The sequence below is a fragment of the Lagopus leucura genome, unplaced genomic scaffold (genome assembly GCF_019238085.1).
Source record: "Lagopus leucura isolate 7727_CA_CO unplaced genomic scaffold, USGS_WTPT01 Super-Scaffold_100004, whole genome shotgun sequence".
NCBI lineage: Eukaryota > Metazoa > Chordata > Aves > Galliformes > Phasianidae > Lagopus > Lagopus leucura.
This window is the reverse complement of record NW_024962264.1, coordinates 30,799,519-30,817,598: the sequence shown is the minus strand read 5'-3', so window position 1 is coordinate 30,817,598 and position 18,080 is coordinate 30,799,519. Positions and strand designations below refer to the sequence as shown.

At 42.0% G+C, this 18,080-nt stretch overlaps 1 protein-coding gene across 14 annotated transcripts in view; it reads left to right on the top strand.

Annotated features, from left to right (window-relative positions):
• The window catches only part of EPHA5 (EPH receptor A5), a 196,082-nt gene that overhangs the window by 135,863 nt on the left and 42,139 nt on the right, over positions 1–18,080 (top strand). For 7 of the 14 annotated variants that reach the window (XM_042870465.1, XM_042870469.1, XM_042870462.1 and 4 more), the window contains exons 6-8: positions 3,006–3,130; positions 6,861–7,020; positions 10,986–11,091. In XM_042870465.1, coding sequence (XP_042726399.1) covers positions 3,006–3,130; positions 6,861–7,020; positions 10,986–11,091 — 391 coding nt within the window. Of the gene's footprint in view, positions 1–3,005; positions 3,131–6,860; positions 7,021–10,985; positions 11,092–16,224; positions 16,373–18,080 lie in introns of all 14 variants that reach the window. The other 7 variants (XM_042870472.1, XM_042870463.1, XM_042870471.1 and 4 more) reach the window with 3 other exon arrangements.

Sequence of the window (18,080 nt, the reverse complement as noted above, 5' to 3'; positions counted from 1 at the left end):
CTACTCCGTGGCTTGCCTTCTTTCTATTAAAAGGAAGCTGCCCTTGCAGAAGCAGTGACCTTTAAAAAGCAAGTTTCGAGTAATCCCTTTATTTTCCTGAGATCATATAGCACAGTATCCAGTTGCAGGCTTTTAAGATGGAATGATTGCAGGCTTTGTCTGCTCACCCAGATTGCATTTCTTTTTGTTTGACAAAGAAAACTCTAAAATACTTATACCTTCCTTCCTAGGTTCACTCTGTGTTGAGGATGCAGAGTAGTTGCCATATCATCCCTGCACCGCTGGGATTTATTGAATTTACTTAATTGGCCTTTATCTCACAGTTACACTTTAACGCTTTTTTTGAAGGAGATTCAAAAAGGATACAGTTACTCCTTTTCTAATTCACTTTGAGAATTCGGTTACTCATTTCAGTATCTTCCCTTCTTTTCCTGGTAGAATGTTCTGCATAGCCACAGCTGAACATTTGAGACTTATGTAGCGAGAGATTTAAGTCCATGGAGCTGCTAACTAGCAAAGCAAAGGCCTATGGCAAAGCAGACTGCATTTTAAAGTGGAAGCTGTGTTTTAGGGGAGTATGGAGTCTACTACCAGCTATGGAAGCCTGTGGGTAGGTGTTGTAGATATTCAGGGCATTGGAGAACAGACCCAGAGGGATGCAAGCCCGTTTTCCCAAGTCCTCTTGTGCCTCCATCACCCACAGCATCCAAGTGACTCAAGCTCTCTGTTGAAGTCGAATGTAGAATTGCCTGTTACTTGGTATCCCCCACCCACTTTTGATGTGTGTGAAAACCATGTTGCTTCCTTTGCATGAAGGAAATCATCCTGTTTAATAAGCTCATTGCTTGCTGTGTCTTCTCAGGGCTAACGTATCTGACAGTATACAGATGCACAACTCAGCTGTTTTTGCGCAGCATTCATTTAGACACCTGGACTAATTTTTGGAAGGTCCTATATCAGATTAGTGGATTAAGTCTAGGTTGATTTTAGCTTTCACATAGTACAAGAAATTGTGGAGGACGTTAGCTAGAGGGTAAGGTGACTTTCGTGGATGAAAGCACCATGTGGTGCTTATCTAAATAACGCGATCATCATTCAAATCAAGGTGGTTTTTACTTGCTCAGTGGAGCAGTTGTCAGCACAGTGGTGTGTGCACAGCTAAGGAACTAGCATGTCTGTGCAGCTGATGCCAGCTCTCCAGCAGAAAACAATATGGAAATGACCAACACCTCTCAGGATCCTCTGAGAGCCAAGTGAGTGAGAGATTAGTAAACAGGAGTGAGAAAAACTGGGATTGAAAAGAGGCTGAGATGCAGGAACTTGCTTAAAACAAGAAAGCTCACTGCTAACCGTCAGGGTTTCCAGGGATAATTGCCTGGAGCTGTTCCCCTACTCTTTTTGGCTGAAGATCAGACTTGGCAAACTTAATTCATTTGTTGTCTTTATTTTACTTAATTGGTTTGGGGCTTTTTTTTTAATTTTTTTTTATTTTATTATTATTATTATGAAAATCAGTCAGTCCAGTCTTCAGGAGAAGTAATTTCCAAATAACTTCTAGGAGATTAAATGTGTTCTTTGCTGCTTATCTCTGCACTCAGTTCCCAGTATTTCCCCAAGGGACTTTGCCATCGGTCCCTGCAGTCCCTGTGCAATCCTTGCTGAGATCTGGCCTGTCCAAAGGGTGATTCAAAGACTCTTGGCCAGAGATGGGCTGATCTTCCTCTGGGGAAGCTGCTCTTTCTTCCTCCCTGAATTTTTCCCAACCCTTTTTTTTTTTTTTTTTTTTTTCACTTGACTTTATTTTCCTCATCTCTGGCATGAAGTAATTGGGGTTTTGTGGTTACATTTCCCACAACAAACTTCACCTATGTGGCTGGCAGGGATGATTTAAAAAAAATAATAAATCCCAAACGGCACAACATGAAAAGTCTCTGCAGTATCAGACTGAAAACAAAGAAGCAAGTTTGTTTCCCATGCACATGTGTGCTGCAAAGGACAGATAACCTTCCAGGGCTGCATCTTACAATAATAAGCAGAGCTGTATAGCTGTTTGCATTCTTCGGCTTCCCCAAGCACACTGTGAACTTCTGAACTGTGAGCAGGGATTGCAGCTCGGTGATCACTATTTAAATACTTATGGTTGCCATTTGCAAGGAATTAGCATCACTACGCAAGCTGCAACACCTCGGTAATATTTGTTATTGGAGAGCAATTGAATTCTAAAGATCAGAAAGGCCTGCTGTCCTGTTCAGCTCTTCCAGAAACAGGTGCTGGAAGGTGCCTTGGCTTCAGTGAGCGCACAAGGCAAAGTTAAGGAGCCTGCATAACTGAAAGTGTTCTGTGTGTGCTGAAATGCATACCTGCAGAGCAGCTGAAGGATGGCAACATGTAATCAATATGTAATTCTGTTGTGGTAATATAAGCCCATGATACATTGGAAAAGTGCTTGAATAGACAAGATGTGGGGTTGATGAATTTGCAAATGCTTGAAAAGACAAGGTGGAGGTATAAGCCACTAATATCAGTTCCTGTTTTTATTTTGCTCAAGTGGGCAATCCTGGTCAGATCCTCAGCTGCTGAAAATCTGTGCGAGTCCACTGCTTTTTTGGGATCATGCTGATTTGATTTGCTCAGAGCAAGCTCATTCTCTTGAATCTCATTTCTCCTTGCATTTTGTCATCTGTTGGTTTATCTAAATCAACACGTAGTGGAATCCAACGTTTTCCAGAAATGCCAGCAGTGGCACAAGTTGGTTGCTCAGCATTCATTATGAGCTCTTCATGTGGACTTAGCCCTAACCTGGGGTAAATCATTACTGCTCTAATTGAGGCAGCAGGCAGCATGATTCCCAGCTGTTAAAAATGGCCAAATACCACCAAAGTGAAAACAGGCCCCACTGATTTGCAGTAGCTAAGGATGACATGCTGATGAGTTTGAGTTCAGAAGGGGCAGACCATCTTACTAACCATGGTTTTGTCTGTTCTGTTTTTTCTCCTGTCTTGCAGCACCTTCTCCAGTCAGTAGTGTGAAAAAAGGGAAGATAACTAAAAATAGCATCTCCCTTTCCTGGCAGGAGCCAGATCGACCCAACGGCATCATCCTGGAATACGAAATCAAATATTTTGAAAAGGTGTGATGGACTGATTGCCGAGCATCCCAAGTACCTTCTCTTTCCTGTCCTCTTCTTCTGGTTCTAATTATCTGAGTCATGGAAAGGAATGGAGCAGTTTTATGCATAAATCAATGTCACATTGATTTTGCAGTAAATGATTAGGAAGATTTGAAATGAGGGTGTTGTTTTCCATTAGTGTGCCGCTTCTCTTGAACAAATACATTAAATCTGTGTCAGATTCCTCCTCAGCCTTATCGCATTAAGGTAGAACCTGTTCAGTTGTTAAAAATAGGAGGGTTTGGGGATCAAGCTTCTATATCCTCTCAGAAATACCAGGCTATCCCTTGCACTTGGTATTTCAATTCCTCACTTGGTTTTGTATCCAGGGTATAAGGAAGGAAGGGAGGGTTAAAATGAGGCAGTGTCTGTTCTGATGTGAAGAAGGGCATCATGGCTTTTAAAAGCTTGCCTTTTTTTTTTTTTTTTTTCTTTTTTCCCAACTCTAAATCTCTGTGTAATGAGAAACACTTTTCCTACAAAGGTTGACCATCTCTGCCCCTGTTTCAAATGGTGACATCTTTTCTTATTGAAAAATTAGTGAAGTTTAAAACAAAATGCCAATAAATGAAGGCTCCAAGGTGACCTGATAGAGGTCTTTCGGTATCTAAAGGGGAGCTACAGGAAAGGAGGGGACAGACTCTTCAGCAGGGTCACTGGTGATAGAATAAGGGGAAATGTTTTCAAACTGAAAGGAGGTAGATTTAGGTTAGATATAAGTAAAAAATCTTCTACAGTGAGGGTGGTGAGGCACTGAGACAGGGTGCCTGGTGACGTGGCTGATGCCCTGTCCCTGCAGACTTTCAAGGTGAGGCTGCCCTAGACAGCCTGCTCTAGCTGTGGTGTCCCTGCTCATTGCAGGGGAGTTGAACTAGATGGCCTTCAAAGGTCCCTTGCAACTTTAAGGATTCTATGATTCTATTAAATGCATTTTTTGTAAGTAATGTTTTGTGAACTATGCAGCTCAACTAAGATTTCAAAAAATTAGATTTGAGGGGTTCATCTGAAAAGCAATTTGTAGCTTTAGCTGGAAATGTAACCAGGGTTTCTCTCTTAAAAATGGAAGAAAATAATGAAACTGAGTCACAGTTCCCATTTTTTTGGGTCAAATTTCTATCTTGTAGAAGATCTTTAATTAGTTTTATTGCATAGGTGAGGTCACTCAGCACTCAACAGCACTGGACCACCTTCCTCCTCATCCTCTTCTTTCTCTCTTTCTTTCTGGGAGAGATTCAGTTCCGCAGCCCAAGCAAACCTGGGAAAGAGATTAAAAAATTTTCTTCATCAGGATAAAATGTTTGTTTTTTTTCTTTTTTAATTGAGAGAGCTTGGACAGGGTATGAGTGGCTTAAATAGGGTTGAGCCCCCAGCTTTCTGCCCAGAAACCTCCAGTGGTGGAAAACCAGCTGGATTTGCCAGCAGTCCAAATTTTGGGCAAGAAGGTGCTAACCAGCCCATTGTTTTCTGAGGACCTGTTGTAAGTCCCTTGGGGAGCTCTAAGGAGAAGTGATCTGCATTATGCAACTGAGGAGGAGTGAAACCAAGATCCCAGAGCAAAAGTTAGAGGAAGCGTGCAAGGTCTGTGTGCCTGACCTGTTCATTAGGATGTGTGGGAATGGCACAGAACTGCACCAGGAGATGTTCAGACTGGGCATTAGGAAAAATTTCTTTACCATGAAGGTGATCAAACACTGAAGAGACTTCCTGGTGAAGTGGACGATGCGCACCGTGCCTGTCAGTGTTCAAGAGGCATTTGGATAATGCATTCAATAACATGCTTGAACTTCTGGTTAGCTCTGAAGTGGTCAAGAAGTTGGACTCCCTAATCTTCGATGGTTCCTTCCAGCTGAATTATTCTATGTGATATTTTGAAAAAATCAATTGGATGTCATTTATTGGGGTACTGGAAGTGCTGCTATAGCAGAATGGTGGGATTCCAACAAAGTACAAAGAATCAGGATATGGTTTTACTGGAACTAGTGAATTTCAGATTTTTTATTGACTTTGAATGAATGTTGTGGTGTACTGTCTCCTTACCTTGGAGTGGCCTGGGAAGATTAGACTCTAAACTTTAATGATGAGCAAATAAGGCTGGAAAAGTATGTTTGTTCTATTTAGTTTCTTTCCAAACAAATGATAGGGTTTTAGAATCTTGTATTTGTGATCAAAAATTTATTCACAAGTAGCTTCAGTAAATAGTTCTTAAAGTGCAAGTCATTCATGGGAAGGTTGCTACCGTCAGACTGAGTCTATGCTGTCTTGATTTATTTGTTTCAGGCTGGTAGCTAAGCTTAGTGTCTTCTGTAGGAAAGCTCAAGTGTTTAAATGTTTGCAGAGCCAGCAGTGTATTGAAAATCTAATTGGGCTGACATGCAAGCAAATATGTGAACTAATATTCACTTAGTGCTTTTTAACTATTCATTCAGCTATATTTGGGATGTCATCCTTAATCCTTCTTGTTTGTTGTCACTGTCATTTATATTCTCTTGGGTTTGAGGCCTTTATAACAGTGAATTCACAGTGTTCATTTCCAGTGGATAAGAATGATCGATATTAAATGTTTCAGAAAACTGAGATTCATCAGATCACATTCCTTTAAGAGAATTCATTCCTTAACAAGAAAAGAAGGGCAAGTAGATACAGATACCTCCATACAGTCCTGCTTAGCTATAGGCTTCAGTGAGAAAATAGGTGATCCTACATGTGGAGATTCCCAGGGCCTCAGACAGATGTGTTATTCTCTGTGGAAAGTTGCCCGTTAAGTGGGAAAGAAAAAGAACAGTGAGTTCAGATCCTAATAGAGGTGCAGAAATCTTGGTGGAAAATTGCCCCAGACTGCTGTTTACTTCATAATAATTTAGATTTGAGAGGGTATGGTGAATAAAAAGCATTTTCCTAGTTTGTAGTCCTTAATTTATGAGCTCTTGTCAAGATTATGTGTTACGGTAAATAATTCTAAGAGTAATTACTAAGCATTTGAGTGAAATTTTAATCAAAGAACTGAAACTCTTTCACATTAGAAACTGATTTAAATTAAGATTTATTTCAAGCGAATTTTCTTCAAGTTCATTTCTTCAGAAGAACACTGCAAAATTAGTTATCTTCCTGTAGTTTTATTTGGCTGTTCCTGGCCAAGATCTAATTCGTGGCTCTAGAAATGCCAGCATAAAGTTGTACAATGTATAATATATGATTCTCTTTTAGGCTTAATTACATTACTGAGCGCTAGTTTTTGCTATAAATTAAAATCCCTCTTTAAGGTAAAGGAACTGTTTTCTGCTTTCCAGTGCCTTGGGACTGATTTTTGTTTGTAGTCTGAACCTCTCATTTGCCCCAGGCATCTCTATGCCAGCTGCACTGCCTTTTAAGATGTGCACATCCAGTGTGACAGAAAGCTGCCCCCACTACAGTGCCAGTTCTGGTCCTATGTGTTGTTATTTATGGCTGGAAAGTACCTCGCACACTTCCTGGAGTCATTGGCTATAAAAGCAGCAGGGCAAGGGAAAAACAGATCTCTCCTTTTGTACTGTTGGAAGGGCCTTCAGAGGGTTATTTCAAGGGGAAGAGATCCTTAAAAGTGTGTATTTCATTAATTCTCTGTAACACTGTTGTGGGAGTTGTTAAGAGTCTGTTCCATTGGAGCCAGTATTTGTGTGTTTGAACTCGTGTTTTTTGTTGGGGTTGGGAAAAGGATCAGGAAACAAGCTACACCATCATCAAATCCAAAGAGACCACGATTACGGCAGATGGCTTGAAACCAGGCTCAGCATACGTCTTCCAGATCCGTGCCCGGACAGCTGCTGGCTACGGTGGCTTCAGTCGAAGATTTGAGTTTGAAACCAGCCCAGTGTGTAAGTCCTTTTAATTGCTGTCAGTTCATTACCCTGAAATGGCTACCAGCAAGGAGTCAGTTGATACCTTCATAGAGAGTTCTGCTGGTCTTGTGCTCTTTTCCTTTCTGGTCTCATTCCTTGAGTTATTATGCATCGGACACACCATGACTGTACACTAGGCGGGTTAACACATCTGCCCTTGCCTCCTTGTTTCACACATTGGGGCAGGAGTTGAGGCACCAGGAGATTGTTAGGCTCCAGAAATGCCTTAGAAAATCTTAGAACTGGCTTAGAAAAGCCCTGTATTTGGGAGAGATGTTAGTGTTGAATGGTTGCTATTGGCTTGCCAGTGAGTAAGAGAAGGTGGAGATACTCTCTGCTCCACTCTTGTACTCTTTCCCAATAGACAGAGGGGAACATGCAGTACTTGTGTGAGGGAGGACAAGGCCAGAGTGGCAGGAGGAGAGGGCTGAAACCTTCTCCACACCCTTTGTGGCCATCTGCACAGGACACTGAGCTCTCTATTAAGTATCTGTTGATTACATCTGGGGAAAAGGATTCTTCTCCTGAAATAGGGCATCTCTGTGAGGGGAAAAATTTAGCCAGCATTCACATCTTTTGATGCAAGTTACTGTCAAGTTGAAAGATGGCTTCTGATGGTTGTCAGTGCCACAGCCTTGAGGCAAGGAATTTGACTTGTGATCAGAAGTAATGAAAATGTGCACTGCTGGCATAGGAATTCTCTTGGCCCGTTAAAAATTTGTGGAGCTTGAATTGATTTGCTTTTTCTTTCAATGTATCTGATCACTCGGGTCTGTGTTCTGGAGCAGATTTGGGGCTGAGAGCATGAGGACCCAGCTGCTGAGGGTTGTGTTCAGTTGTCCAGCTGTTCTTTCGCATGGGTTCAGGCATGGCTGAACTCCTTTTGTCCTGACTGCCAGATTTTTGCTGAGGTGTCAAAGATGCACTTCCAAAATATGTAGTTTTTATGTCTTTTCCAGTTTGTACAACCATCATCTAATAATCTTGTATACTAATTGTGCAGAAAAGGAAAATATACAGTGAAAATGCTCAGTTTATTCCTGTGGAAAAGAGCCAATTGATTCTGTGTTTTCCACAGAAATTGAAATTCATCAATACTTCAATTGCTGGTATTCTAGTTCATACAAAATTCATCATCAGCTCTTTGAGAAAAAGATAGCAAGTTGTCATTTCAACGTATGCCACCTTTGAAGTCATCATAGATGTTTAAAGGAATCACAATATTTGTACAGATACAGCTGTGGAGCCAATGCTTGAACTAATATAGTGCAAATAGCACCATGATGCAAGTAATAATGCTATAAAAATGGTCCATTTAATGTATTTCTTATTGTGTTAAGCATTAATCCTATAAGTAGCAACAGAATTGTGTTAGACTGAAGATTACTCCATGTTTATACTAGAAAAATTTTGCTAGCAGTTGGAAATTTCCTAAGTTAGAATAATTCAACTAATAGTATTCCAGAATATTAGTGAAATACTTTATTAAATGCATGCACATTTGATCCAGTGCCGTAGTCTCCTGCAATTCTAGTCCTAGAATAGTGATAATTCATCAAAGCTTCTTGTGAAATATAAAGTAAGCTTCAGTACCTTGCACAAATGAAGCTCCATTTGACATTTTAGACCTCTCAAAAAGAGTGTTTTTTTCCTCCCCCAAAATGCTATACAAAGTCAGCCTTAGTGCCAGAAGAGTGAGCAGACTCCCCACTGCTTTCCTGTGTTCCAGCATCCCAGAGAAACAGATGCTTTGAAAGCAAGTGCAGTCTGAAGTCCTAGTGCGATGTCGGAGTTCAGAACTGAACATTTTGGAGAGCCCAACCAATTAATTTTGATTCAGGCACAAACACAAGCCTTCCAGTTACTGTTGGGGGAATGAAGCATCTACTCACCTTCCAAAATTGTTTGGAGCAACGTGTTTTGTTTCCAGTTCACAGTGTTTCTGTAAATTTGTTTGTATACGTTTGGAGGAACTATCACAGCAATGGCTAACAGCTGAGTGATCTAAGCATTGAGAAGTGGAGGGGATGAGAAAACCTGAAACTTCATCAGGACTCGTCTCTTTTTCCAAACTTTGGCTTTGTTTTACATACTCTTGCCTGAATGTGCAGTTCTGCAGAGCACTGCATTGGAGCTAGATCTGCAGTTTTCAATGGCAGTTCATGTTTAGGTGGAAGCTGTAGCTGGGTGTGCCCACTTGATGCTTCCCCCTTTCTGAATGCCAGAGAGCTCATCCCTGATCTGGCCACAGACTAACACTGCCCAAAGCTATTTTTATGCTGTATTGGTGAATTAGTCCAGCTGATCACTCAGGAGGGAGCAGGATCTTGTCACAGAGGCAGGCTAATGCAAATCCCCTCCTTCACATGGCTGCAAGGTTCCAGATCGGTTTACAAATTCATGCTCCCCTTCTACCCTAAATCACAGCAGGGTCCATCTTACTTTGCTATCCCTCGAACTGTGCAAAAAAACTCCAGAGTAATAGCTTAATGTTCTCCTTTAAATGTTTTTCTTTTTAATTATTTTGCCAAGAAAGCAATAAAGCATCATCTTAAGGAGCTTCTATAAATTCGTGAGGCTAATAAAATCTCTGGATGATAGCACAGGTTTGGAGCAGTTAACATTAAATTTTAATGTATTGGGCCAGTCATTCTGAAATCATTTGCTGTTCCTGAGCCCACATCACTTGCAGTCAAGCACTGGAGAGCTCCCGTATAAAGAGCTACTTGAAACCCGTTGCATGCTCAGTGCCTCACCTTTTCTTCTTTCTTTTTTTTTTAACAATTAATATGGGGCTCGATTCAGTTATTTTATAGCCTCCATAAAATTAATCCTGTGCTAAGGACCCCCTTTATTTCTGTCATTTGGTTAAAGATCTTCTGCAGCTCAGAAATCAATTTCTGCTTCTCCCTGGAGTGGCTGGAGTTGCATCTGGGACTAAGGCCAGGGCAGGCACTTCCTAACCCCGTCAGCAGCTATAGCGAGGTTTGTCCCGTACAACAGCCAAATGTGTTTATGGGGGAGGAGGCCAGATCTGTACCCCAGAGAAGGGATGTGCAGCTGAGTAGCTGGTGGTGGAGAGAGGAAAGTGAGAAGGCTTAGGTTTCTGCTTGGGAATCACAGTGTGCAAATCTCTAGGGAGAGGTGGGGCCCTTCCCCTGCAGTATTAAGCGGATAAGCACAGTATGGGTGTTAGCATTTCCATTTACCAGGCTTCAAGAATCTACTCACCTGCTTAACATAGTTAACATATGGCAAAACCTGGTTCTTGAACACAGATTTCCTGACCTTTCTGCTTGTGTCTTTATCATGGGACTCATCTACTGCATTTTTGTCAGGAGGGATTTTTACAAGGCATGGGCTGGCACAGTTACACTTTCCTTAGCAGATAAAATGACCAAGCAGTGTGTGTGTGTGTCTTTGCAGATTCCTATTTTACAGTAACCATCTTCTGGCTGTATTATATAGATGGTATGGGGAATTTGGGTTTAATTGTTTATAGCTTCTTGAAGCACAGATAATGCTAATTGTCTCAGATCTTGTTCACATCACCTATTTAGAAACTGCAGCAATATTATTCCATGAATGTTTTCTCTGCCTATTTTGTTTTTCATCTGTGTGATTTCCAATGCAGCTGACCTGGGAAGGACGAACTCCAGTTTGCTCTCTCAAAAGCTGAGTTGTTTTAGCACTTAATTTCTGAGTTCAGTGATGAGATACAATTTAGTTTGGGTTTTGGCTTGGTTTTTTATGTGTTTTGGTTCTTTTCCACCCATTTCCCTTCCAAAGTAGAAACAGACAGCAAAGGGGGAAAGCACAAACCATAAAAGAAAAAATGAACTGGTAAGACTGAAACCTCATTGACAGCCTCACAAGAAAGACCCATGCAAGTGCTGACTATAATTTTAACCTTAATCTCCATTTTCTGTTTTTCATCTCAGCAGTAGCTGCATCCAGTGACCAGAGCCAGATTCCTATAATTGTTGTGTCTGTAACAGTGGGAGTTATTCTGCTGGCTGTTGTTATCGGTTTCCTTCTCAGTGGAAGGTAAGAGAAGAAGCTGTGTATTTACACTTCTCCAACTTTTGTAATAACTTTTATCTGGCCAGCTGATTAGCACAATTGAGGCGAGAGCAGCATGTGAACAGAGCTGTCAAGCAGTAGTGCTGTAAAGCAGCATGAGGGTGGGCTGATTGATCTGTTTGGACAGACAGGAATCGCCAATGTGTGCTCACAGATGTAGTTCACTTCCAGTGATTCTCATCTCTGTGTAGACTGGCCCTGATTATTAGATTTTATTTGATTCTCACTGGAGTGTTTTCCTATTTCTGCTTTAAAAATAAGCAGAACTTTTTGTAATAGGTTAAATATTCTAAAGCCCATATGTTTACACTCAGACCTTGCAGTGGGCTTTTCTCGCAGAGTGTGACTTCAGGAAAAAACTTGTGAAGAAAAAGAGAAGAATTCCATCCAAATGGCTAAGTGCCCTAAGTTTGGTCAGGTCTGGATTTCATTTTTTCATGTGTAGGATGCTAATATTTTCCCCATGCACTAATAAATTATGCAGAGAGATCCTCACGTAGAGGGAATTGCTCAGCTTTAAGCTATCAAACAATCCCATAGACTTCTCATGTGCTTAAACATAGGCAAGTGATAAAAGGCTGGACTATACAATCTTTGACAACTGTAATGGGAGTTGATAGAACTTGTTGGTGAACAAGGAATTGTGGTATTGGGGGAAAATCTAGCTTATGTCAGGATCAGTTTGTACTACGTCACTAAACTTATGTAGCAGCCAACACACAAGACAATTTTTCATATACTACATATGTATTCTTCGCAGTCAGTGCAGTACCTGTCAAAACATAGTGCATTTATTTTAATGGCAGCAGTCAAACAGTGCAGCGTCATTCATGCATAGCAGTCTGAGGTGCCAAGCCAGCATAGCATCTATTGGTGATACTGAATTTGTTTTCAAAGCAAAATAAACACTTTGGCTTAGAAAGTCCCTCACAGTCTTGCTTTCTCGAGCTTGGGTCTAGCAAGGTGACTATATGTCGCAAGACATTGTGCTAGTAATAGTTAAAAGATACTGGCAGAGGAACTGCACTGATGCTGAACATATCAGCTGAGAGTCTTGTTTCAAAGAGGAATTGCAAATGTTTGTCAGTGAACACACTACAGTGAAATCCAGCCAGGCTGAACAGCTTTGTCCCCAGTCATACAGCATCTGTAGAAAGGCACAGTTATTTCCTGTCCTGACAGGTAAGTGGATGCCAGACTCCTCTCCAGTAAAGGTCAGAAACTGACAAACACTTGCAACTCAGCTATTCAGGCTCCTGTCACCTGCTTTGAGAGACTTGTTGGGCTTAAAAATAGCAAAGTAAATGCTCTGGTTTGCATGAGAAGCAAGCAGCAGCGTGGGGCAGAGTATAAATGGTTATACTAGTGGCTCCAGAAAAGCTGTAGGCAAAAAAAAACCTGTCTGACTCTAAACTCTGTGAGCTGGTGTTCAAATCCCTCTTTAAAGGCCGGAGGGTTTGGGTCAGATCCTTTTCCAGTCAGACAGAGGGATGTGGACTTGACCTCCGTCAGCCTCAGTGCTTGTTTTTATCAGCACAGACAGGGAGCAACATTTGCATGACTGCAGAAAAGCTGCGGATGTAGCTTTTGCATCTGCAAAAGGAGCCTTTAGGCATGAATCTCAGGTGGAGGGACACACGTCCTTTTGTAGCTGTATCCTGTGACAGCTAGTGGCTGCTGCTCTTCCCACAGGCATTGGACATGGTAAGGATCCCTTTGTTGAGGACATGCACTTGCACTTGGCCTTTTTTATTCCTACCCTGCTCAGATCTGAGCAAGCAGTTGCACAACTGAGCCATTTATCAGCAGTTTTGTTAGCTACGGCCTTCTGTCCTTTGCCCTGATGGGCTTTCCACGATGTGTGCTTCCTCTTGGCTCTTTATCCCTCAACATATTTGTAAAGTCCTTGACTGCTGGAGTTTTATCCTCTCCTCTACTGCTGCCTTAATCTTCCTGTGCCGTACTCTCACCAATCTGCATGAAACTCCAGGCAGATGTAGGCTCCTGGGAGCTTCTCCATGGTACCACCCTGAGTGTAGAAGGGATTGGAGGAGTTTGCTGGTTTACATTCATTCTCTCTGCTATCTGGATGGAGAACCAAGCAAAGCAGGCTTGTGATAGGCCTGCCTGGGAATGAGCTGTGAAGAAATGGTTAAGGAAGATAAACTTTCATTCGAAGCAGCTGCTATCCCAGTTTGACATGGGCCTTGGCCTGAGACTGCTGTTGCAGACCTACAGGTACTACATCTCCATGGGTTGCGCTGTCTCCGGGGAACAAAAGAGGACCTACATCCATTTTCAGATTTTTAATCCTTCTGCTAGACTGGGAAGAACCCAGTCTCTCTGCTGGAGGTGGTAGAGGAGCCTCTAGCACCAAAGTTTGGTCTGTCATTAGAAAATTAGTTTCAACACTGCAGGAGTTCTTGGCCACTCTGAGTTCCTGTGTATTTTAAAGCCTGTCTACTGTGCAGAGTAACTCTTCAAAGCAGAAAAATAAAGCCAGAAACCGAGAAAGCTGACAGCCGATTTGAAAGCAAAACAAAAAATTTTTTCCTGTTTGAAAGAAGCAGAAATGCCAATGAAATGTGTCAGTCATGCAGCTCTGCCTTGGATACAGTTTCAAGACAATTCCTGGAGTCACTCTCATGCTGTGACATTGCAGAGATGATAAATGCATTCCAAGTCATAGGATAATCCCTTTCTGAAGCTGTAACCTGTTTCCGTTTCTGGAAGACTTTATCTTTAGAGAGGTTATGTGTTCCAGCGCTTAGTACTAGGGAGTTACATTTTCTTTTCTATTTCTTTCTTATAATTACTTTTAGAAAAACAGACATTTTGAACTCCAGGATTTGCTCCAGCTCAAATCACGCTGCTTTCCATGCTGAGCAAGCTGTGCAGAGTCCAAGCACTTTCTCCTCTCTGCATAATGTAGGAGGGCAGGTAGTGTCCAACAGCAAAGCTACAAGAGAAACCTCTCAGACTGCCGCAGTGAGGACATAGCCTGGCACTGCTGCAAATGAGCACCTCATCTCTGGCTCCATGCTGTTCTCAGGCACCATGGGAGTTCCTAGGCACCTCAGAATTAGGATATTGCTCTATGAGATGCTCTATGGTATATCTCTTTGTGCTAGCCCTCCCACGTGCTGGACAAAAGCGAGCATCTCAGGAGGCAGGGCACTGAGAGTACTTGGTGGAACTGGCAGAAGAGTGCAGGGACTTGAGAGCAGGCCTCCTCATGCTTGCAGTTCAGAAAGTAATTTCCTAGCAGTAGGCATCAGGAGTTTGCTAGCTCTACAGGCTTTTTACTTTCTGTTGGGGCCCTGGAGGCAGAAGTTTCCACACCTTTTCCCTTTTTGCTTTCAACTATCTCTGCAGCTTCTCGCTTCTTTTGAACAAATGTAAATAACAGCTTGGCATTTCCCGTTGGCTGCTGGCCCTAAACCAAAGGTCAACTGAACGTTAGTCACAGTGGCATTTCCACAAGCCAGCGTCCATCTGTGGAAATGAGCTTTGTTTCTGAAGCTGGAGGTTCCTGGGAATTTGAAACTGAATGCGCTTTGCTCTAAACAATTAAACTGCATTTCCGAGCTGATGTACTTGCAGATGCTCAAGAAAACGCTTCCTGTAAATAATGTGTCCTCTGACCAAGGTCATAAATACCGCTAAGCAAAATAGCTGGGAACCGTTGAAGTCTCCTGCTCTGTGCATCAAGGGCATATTAATTATATAACAATCAGGATTACAAATCAAAGCGATTCACTAAATCAGACTGTACTTGTCTGGGCAAGAAAAGAAAAGTGGATTGAAAATCTATTATTAAACCAGAAACAAGCATTAAATTAAAGAACATAGAGTTATTATCTTTGTTTTCTAAGGACTGTGTTATTCTCAACAGCAGAATACATTTTACAGATACAGGAGAGCTAAATTTTGCTTTCTTAGCAATGCTTGAATCAGTTAGCACTTGCATTGTTGTACATAATTGAAGTATATACTAATTTAAAATTGTTAGAGTTTTGCTTCAGTTGTCAGACAATGCCAGTAGCCAGGATGTGTGCTACACAACACAAAGGGAATGAGGTGCTGCATCTGTTGTTGTGGTATCAGCCCTCAAATCCTACAAACCCAGACAGGAGGTGAGGGTACAGCCCAGCCAAAGCAGGTTTCCATCAGCCTGGGAGGGAGACCCACTGCTCCAGAGCTCCAGAGCAGTTTTCCCTGCATTGTCCCTCCGGCGCTGTTTACAAAACTGAAGGGATATTGGGGTCAGTCTTCAGAAACTGCAGCTCCCTGCAATCCTCCAGGCAATAGAGCTTTGCAGTATTAAACAAAGGAATGGGCTTTTACAGAGTAAAATGGGAATGCTATTAGGTCAGTGCTAAGCATGTTTGTGAAAGCTGCTCAAAATAACTAAGAAGTGAGCTGTGTATCTGCATTTATAGCCAGCTACCCATTATGGTTGACTTTTCAATCTAAAGTGATCTTTCAAAGAACTGGACAGAGGTTTTTATAGAACTTAAGAAAAATAAATTTGAAGCAGCAAAAAATTGCACCTCTCTCTGTGCTGTGCATACATAGAAAGGCAAGAAACTTCTTCTGGCAAGAAACTAGCTTTGGAAAGACAAAGCAAAGACAAATCTTCCCACCTGGGTGTTGGCAATTAAAAGCTTCTGCACTGGAGTATCCATCCTTGACCTTAGCTGATTTAGACTTTTAAATATCAGCCCCTGTGGTGGCAGAGGGCTAGTTTCTGGACACAAATATGTGCATCTTGTTAAAAAGTGACTTTCATAGAGTAGAGAGGTTGAGAGGACTGTGGTGTGTATCCCAGGTCCCAAGCCAGCATGTGCAGCCTTCTGTGATGTGGAAGGTCAAAATGAATTTTTCCACAGCCCCCTCCTGACATCTTTTTCCAAGATGTGTCAGGGCTTAAAATAGTTCACTTCTTCAATATTTCCATAGGAAACAGGAGACAGGTCATATGTAACATTTTTCATAGAGAGAATTTTTCCAGCATGAGTCACAGTTTTTGTTAGTTGTGACTTTAAAGAAGATTTTTATCTCTACTTTCCTACCTATTCTTCCTTCTTCCTACAGGACATTGTCTCCCATGATCTGTAGCCATTTTATTGATAGTGTCTGTTGCCAAATATCCCCTGTAATCCATCTGCCAACAGGAAGGATTTTGCTGGAGAAACTATTGCTTTTGCCAATTCAAGATTTCCATCTACCAAGAGGAGGCAGGGTATAGTACCACCTGCTTTTGGGTCAGTGTTTTTACTATCTCCATCACATTAGGAGCCTCTTTGCTCTTTATTCCTACCTTTTGCAGGAGAGGAGTGTTTGCAGCATTGTTGCTCAGTTTCCCTCTCCAAAAAAGAGGTACTCCGGTACTTTCCTTTCTCCACAGGTCCACCAGCCCAGAGCTGGTGTGGAAATCAGCTGCCCATAGTCCTTACATCTAATGTTTTGCCTGTAGGCTACCTAGATCAGTTTTGCCCTTTGCCTGCTCCAATTTCTTTTTCCTTCTGAACAACTGTGGGCTTAGTACTTCTGTACAAACACACAGTAAGCCAGTCTAAGTTGCTGCAGTTTAGAGAAGAACTTAGGGACCCAGGCTAATCTGCTTTCAGATGACCTTGGCTTGATCAGAAATTAAGCTCCAAGAATGTGTGAATTATTCCTCAGTAACTCAGTAACAGCTGAGTGAGTGGACAGAAGAACCACCACAAACAGAAAACTGATTGGCATAAGCTCTGTCTGATTAGGGAAATGTGGGAGAGTACAGCCAAAGCTCCTCATCCAGATGATGCATTTGATGGTATTGTGGAAGTCCTTTTTCCACTTGGACAAGAGAACTAGGATGCCTTTCAAGCTAAAAATGCAGTTTGATTTCTGTAGTAGCAGCTCCAAGTTGCTGCCAAGCGCTGATGAAAGCCCCGTATGTGCTTGTTTTGAAGTAGAGTTTTACAGTGTCTCTCTTGGCTGTGGAGTGGGTAGAGGATGAAGAAGAAAATCAGGCTGTTGTCCCGCTGCTCCTCTGAATATGTGAATATTCCATTCTCCATTGAACACTAGATGTAGGAAGTGTGATCTCTCTTGGAGGCACACCATGTTGCAGCACTTGGGCTCTTATCTGCAGAAAAGGTTATCTGCACTTTCTGTGGCTTCAGAGTGTACTGCAAGGAAAGTTTCCAAGTGTGCTCCCTTTCCTTGGAAGTGTTGCTCTCTTTTCCCATAGTGATTGTGTATATATTGCCTGCTTGGACTTCTGCATTCTCAGTTATTGTCTGTCACTAAGAGACATGCCTTAACATGTGAACTACACATAGCTCAATAGGAAGAGGAGGTGACTACTTAACATCACATAGGTCTGGGCTAAGTATAAATATATTCCCTGCAGTTGGCAGTGAGTAATGGTGTTTCTCTGGTGACTGAAGCAAGCACGTTGAGTCTGGAGGTGCTTGGTGCAGAGCTGACATTCTGACCTGGAGATGCAGGAAGCAATCATGGGCATTGCTCAAGGCTGCAGGAAGGATTAGAAAAATCTTCCCAGAAATCCTCAGATATTGCGGTTTCTAATCACAAACCTCTAAAGAACATCCCATTAGAGCAACTTATTAAAAGCAGTGGATGAGGCTTTCATTTATCATGACTCCAAGTCTTCAACTTATAACTTTTATAAGCCTTAGCTCAGTATGGCAGTCTCGCTGAGATGTATCCTGCCACTAGAAATTTAGTTTAATTCCAAATGCTGTCTGGGTCATCTGCAGACCTGTGGTAAATTAATTACATTCATTGAAGGCGCTCCTTCAGTCGTGAGGCCTATCTTATATATTTCCTTAACAAAGCATATAGTTCAGGGTTTGAAACAGTGCCAGGGGTGTTCAGTACTCCTAGCACCAGTTTATTAAAAGTTTACTCTCTGGACACTCGTGCTTGCAAACCACATG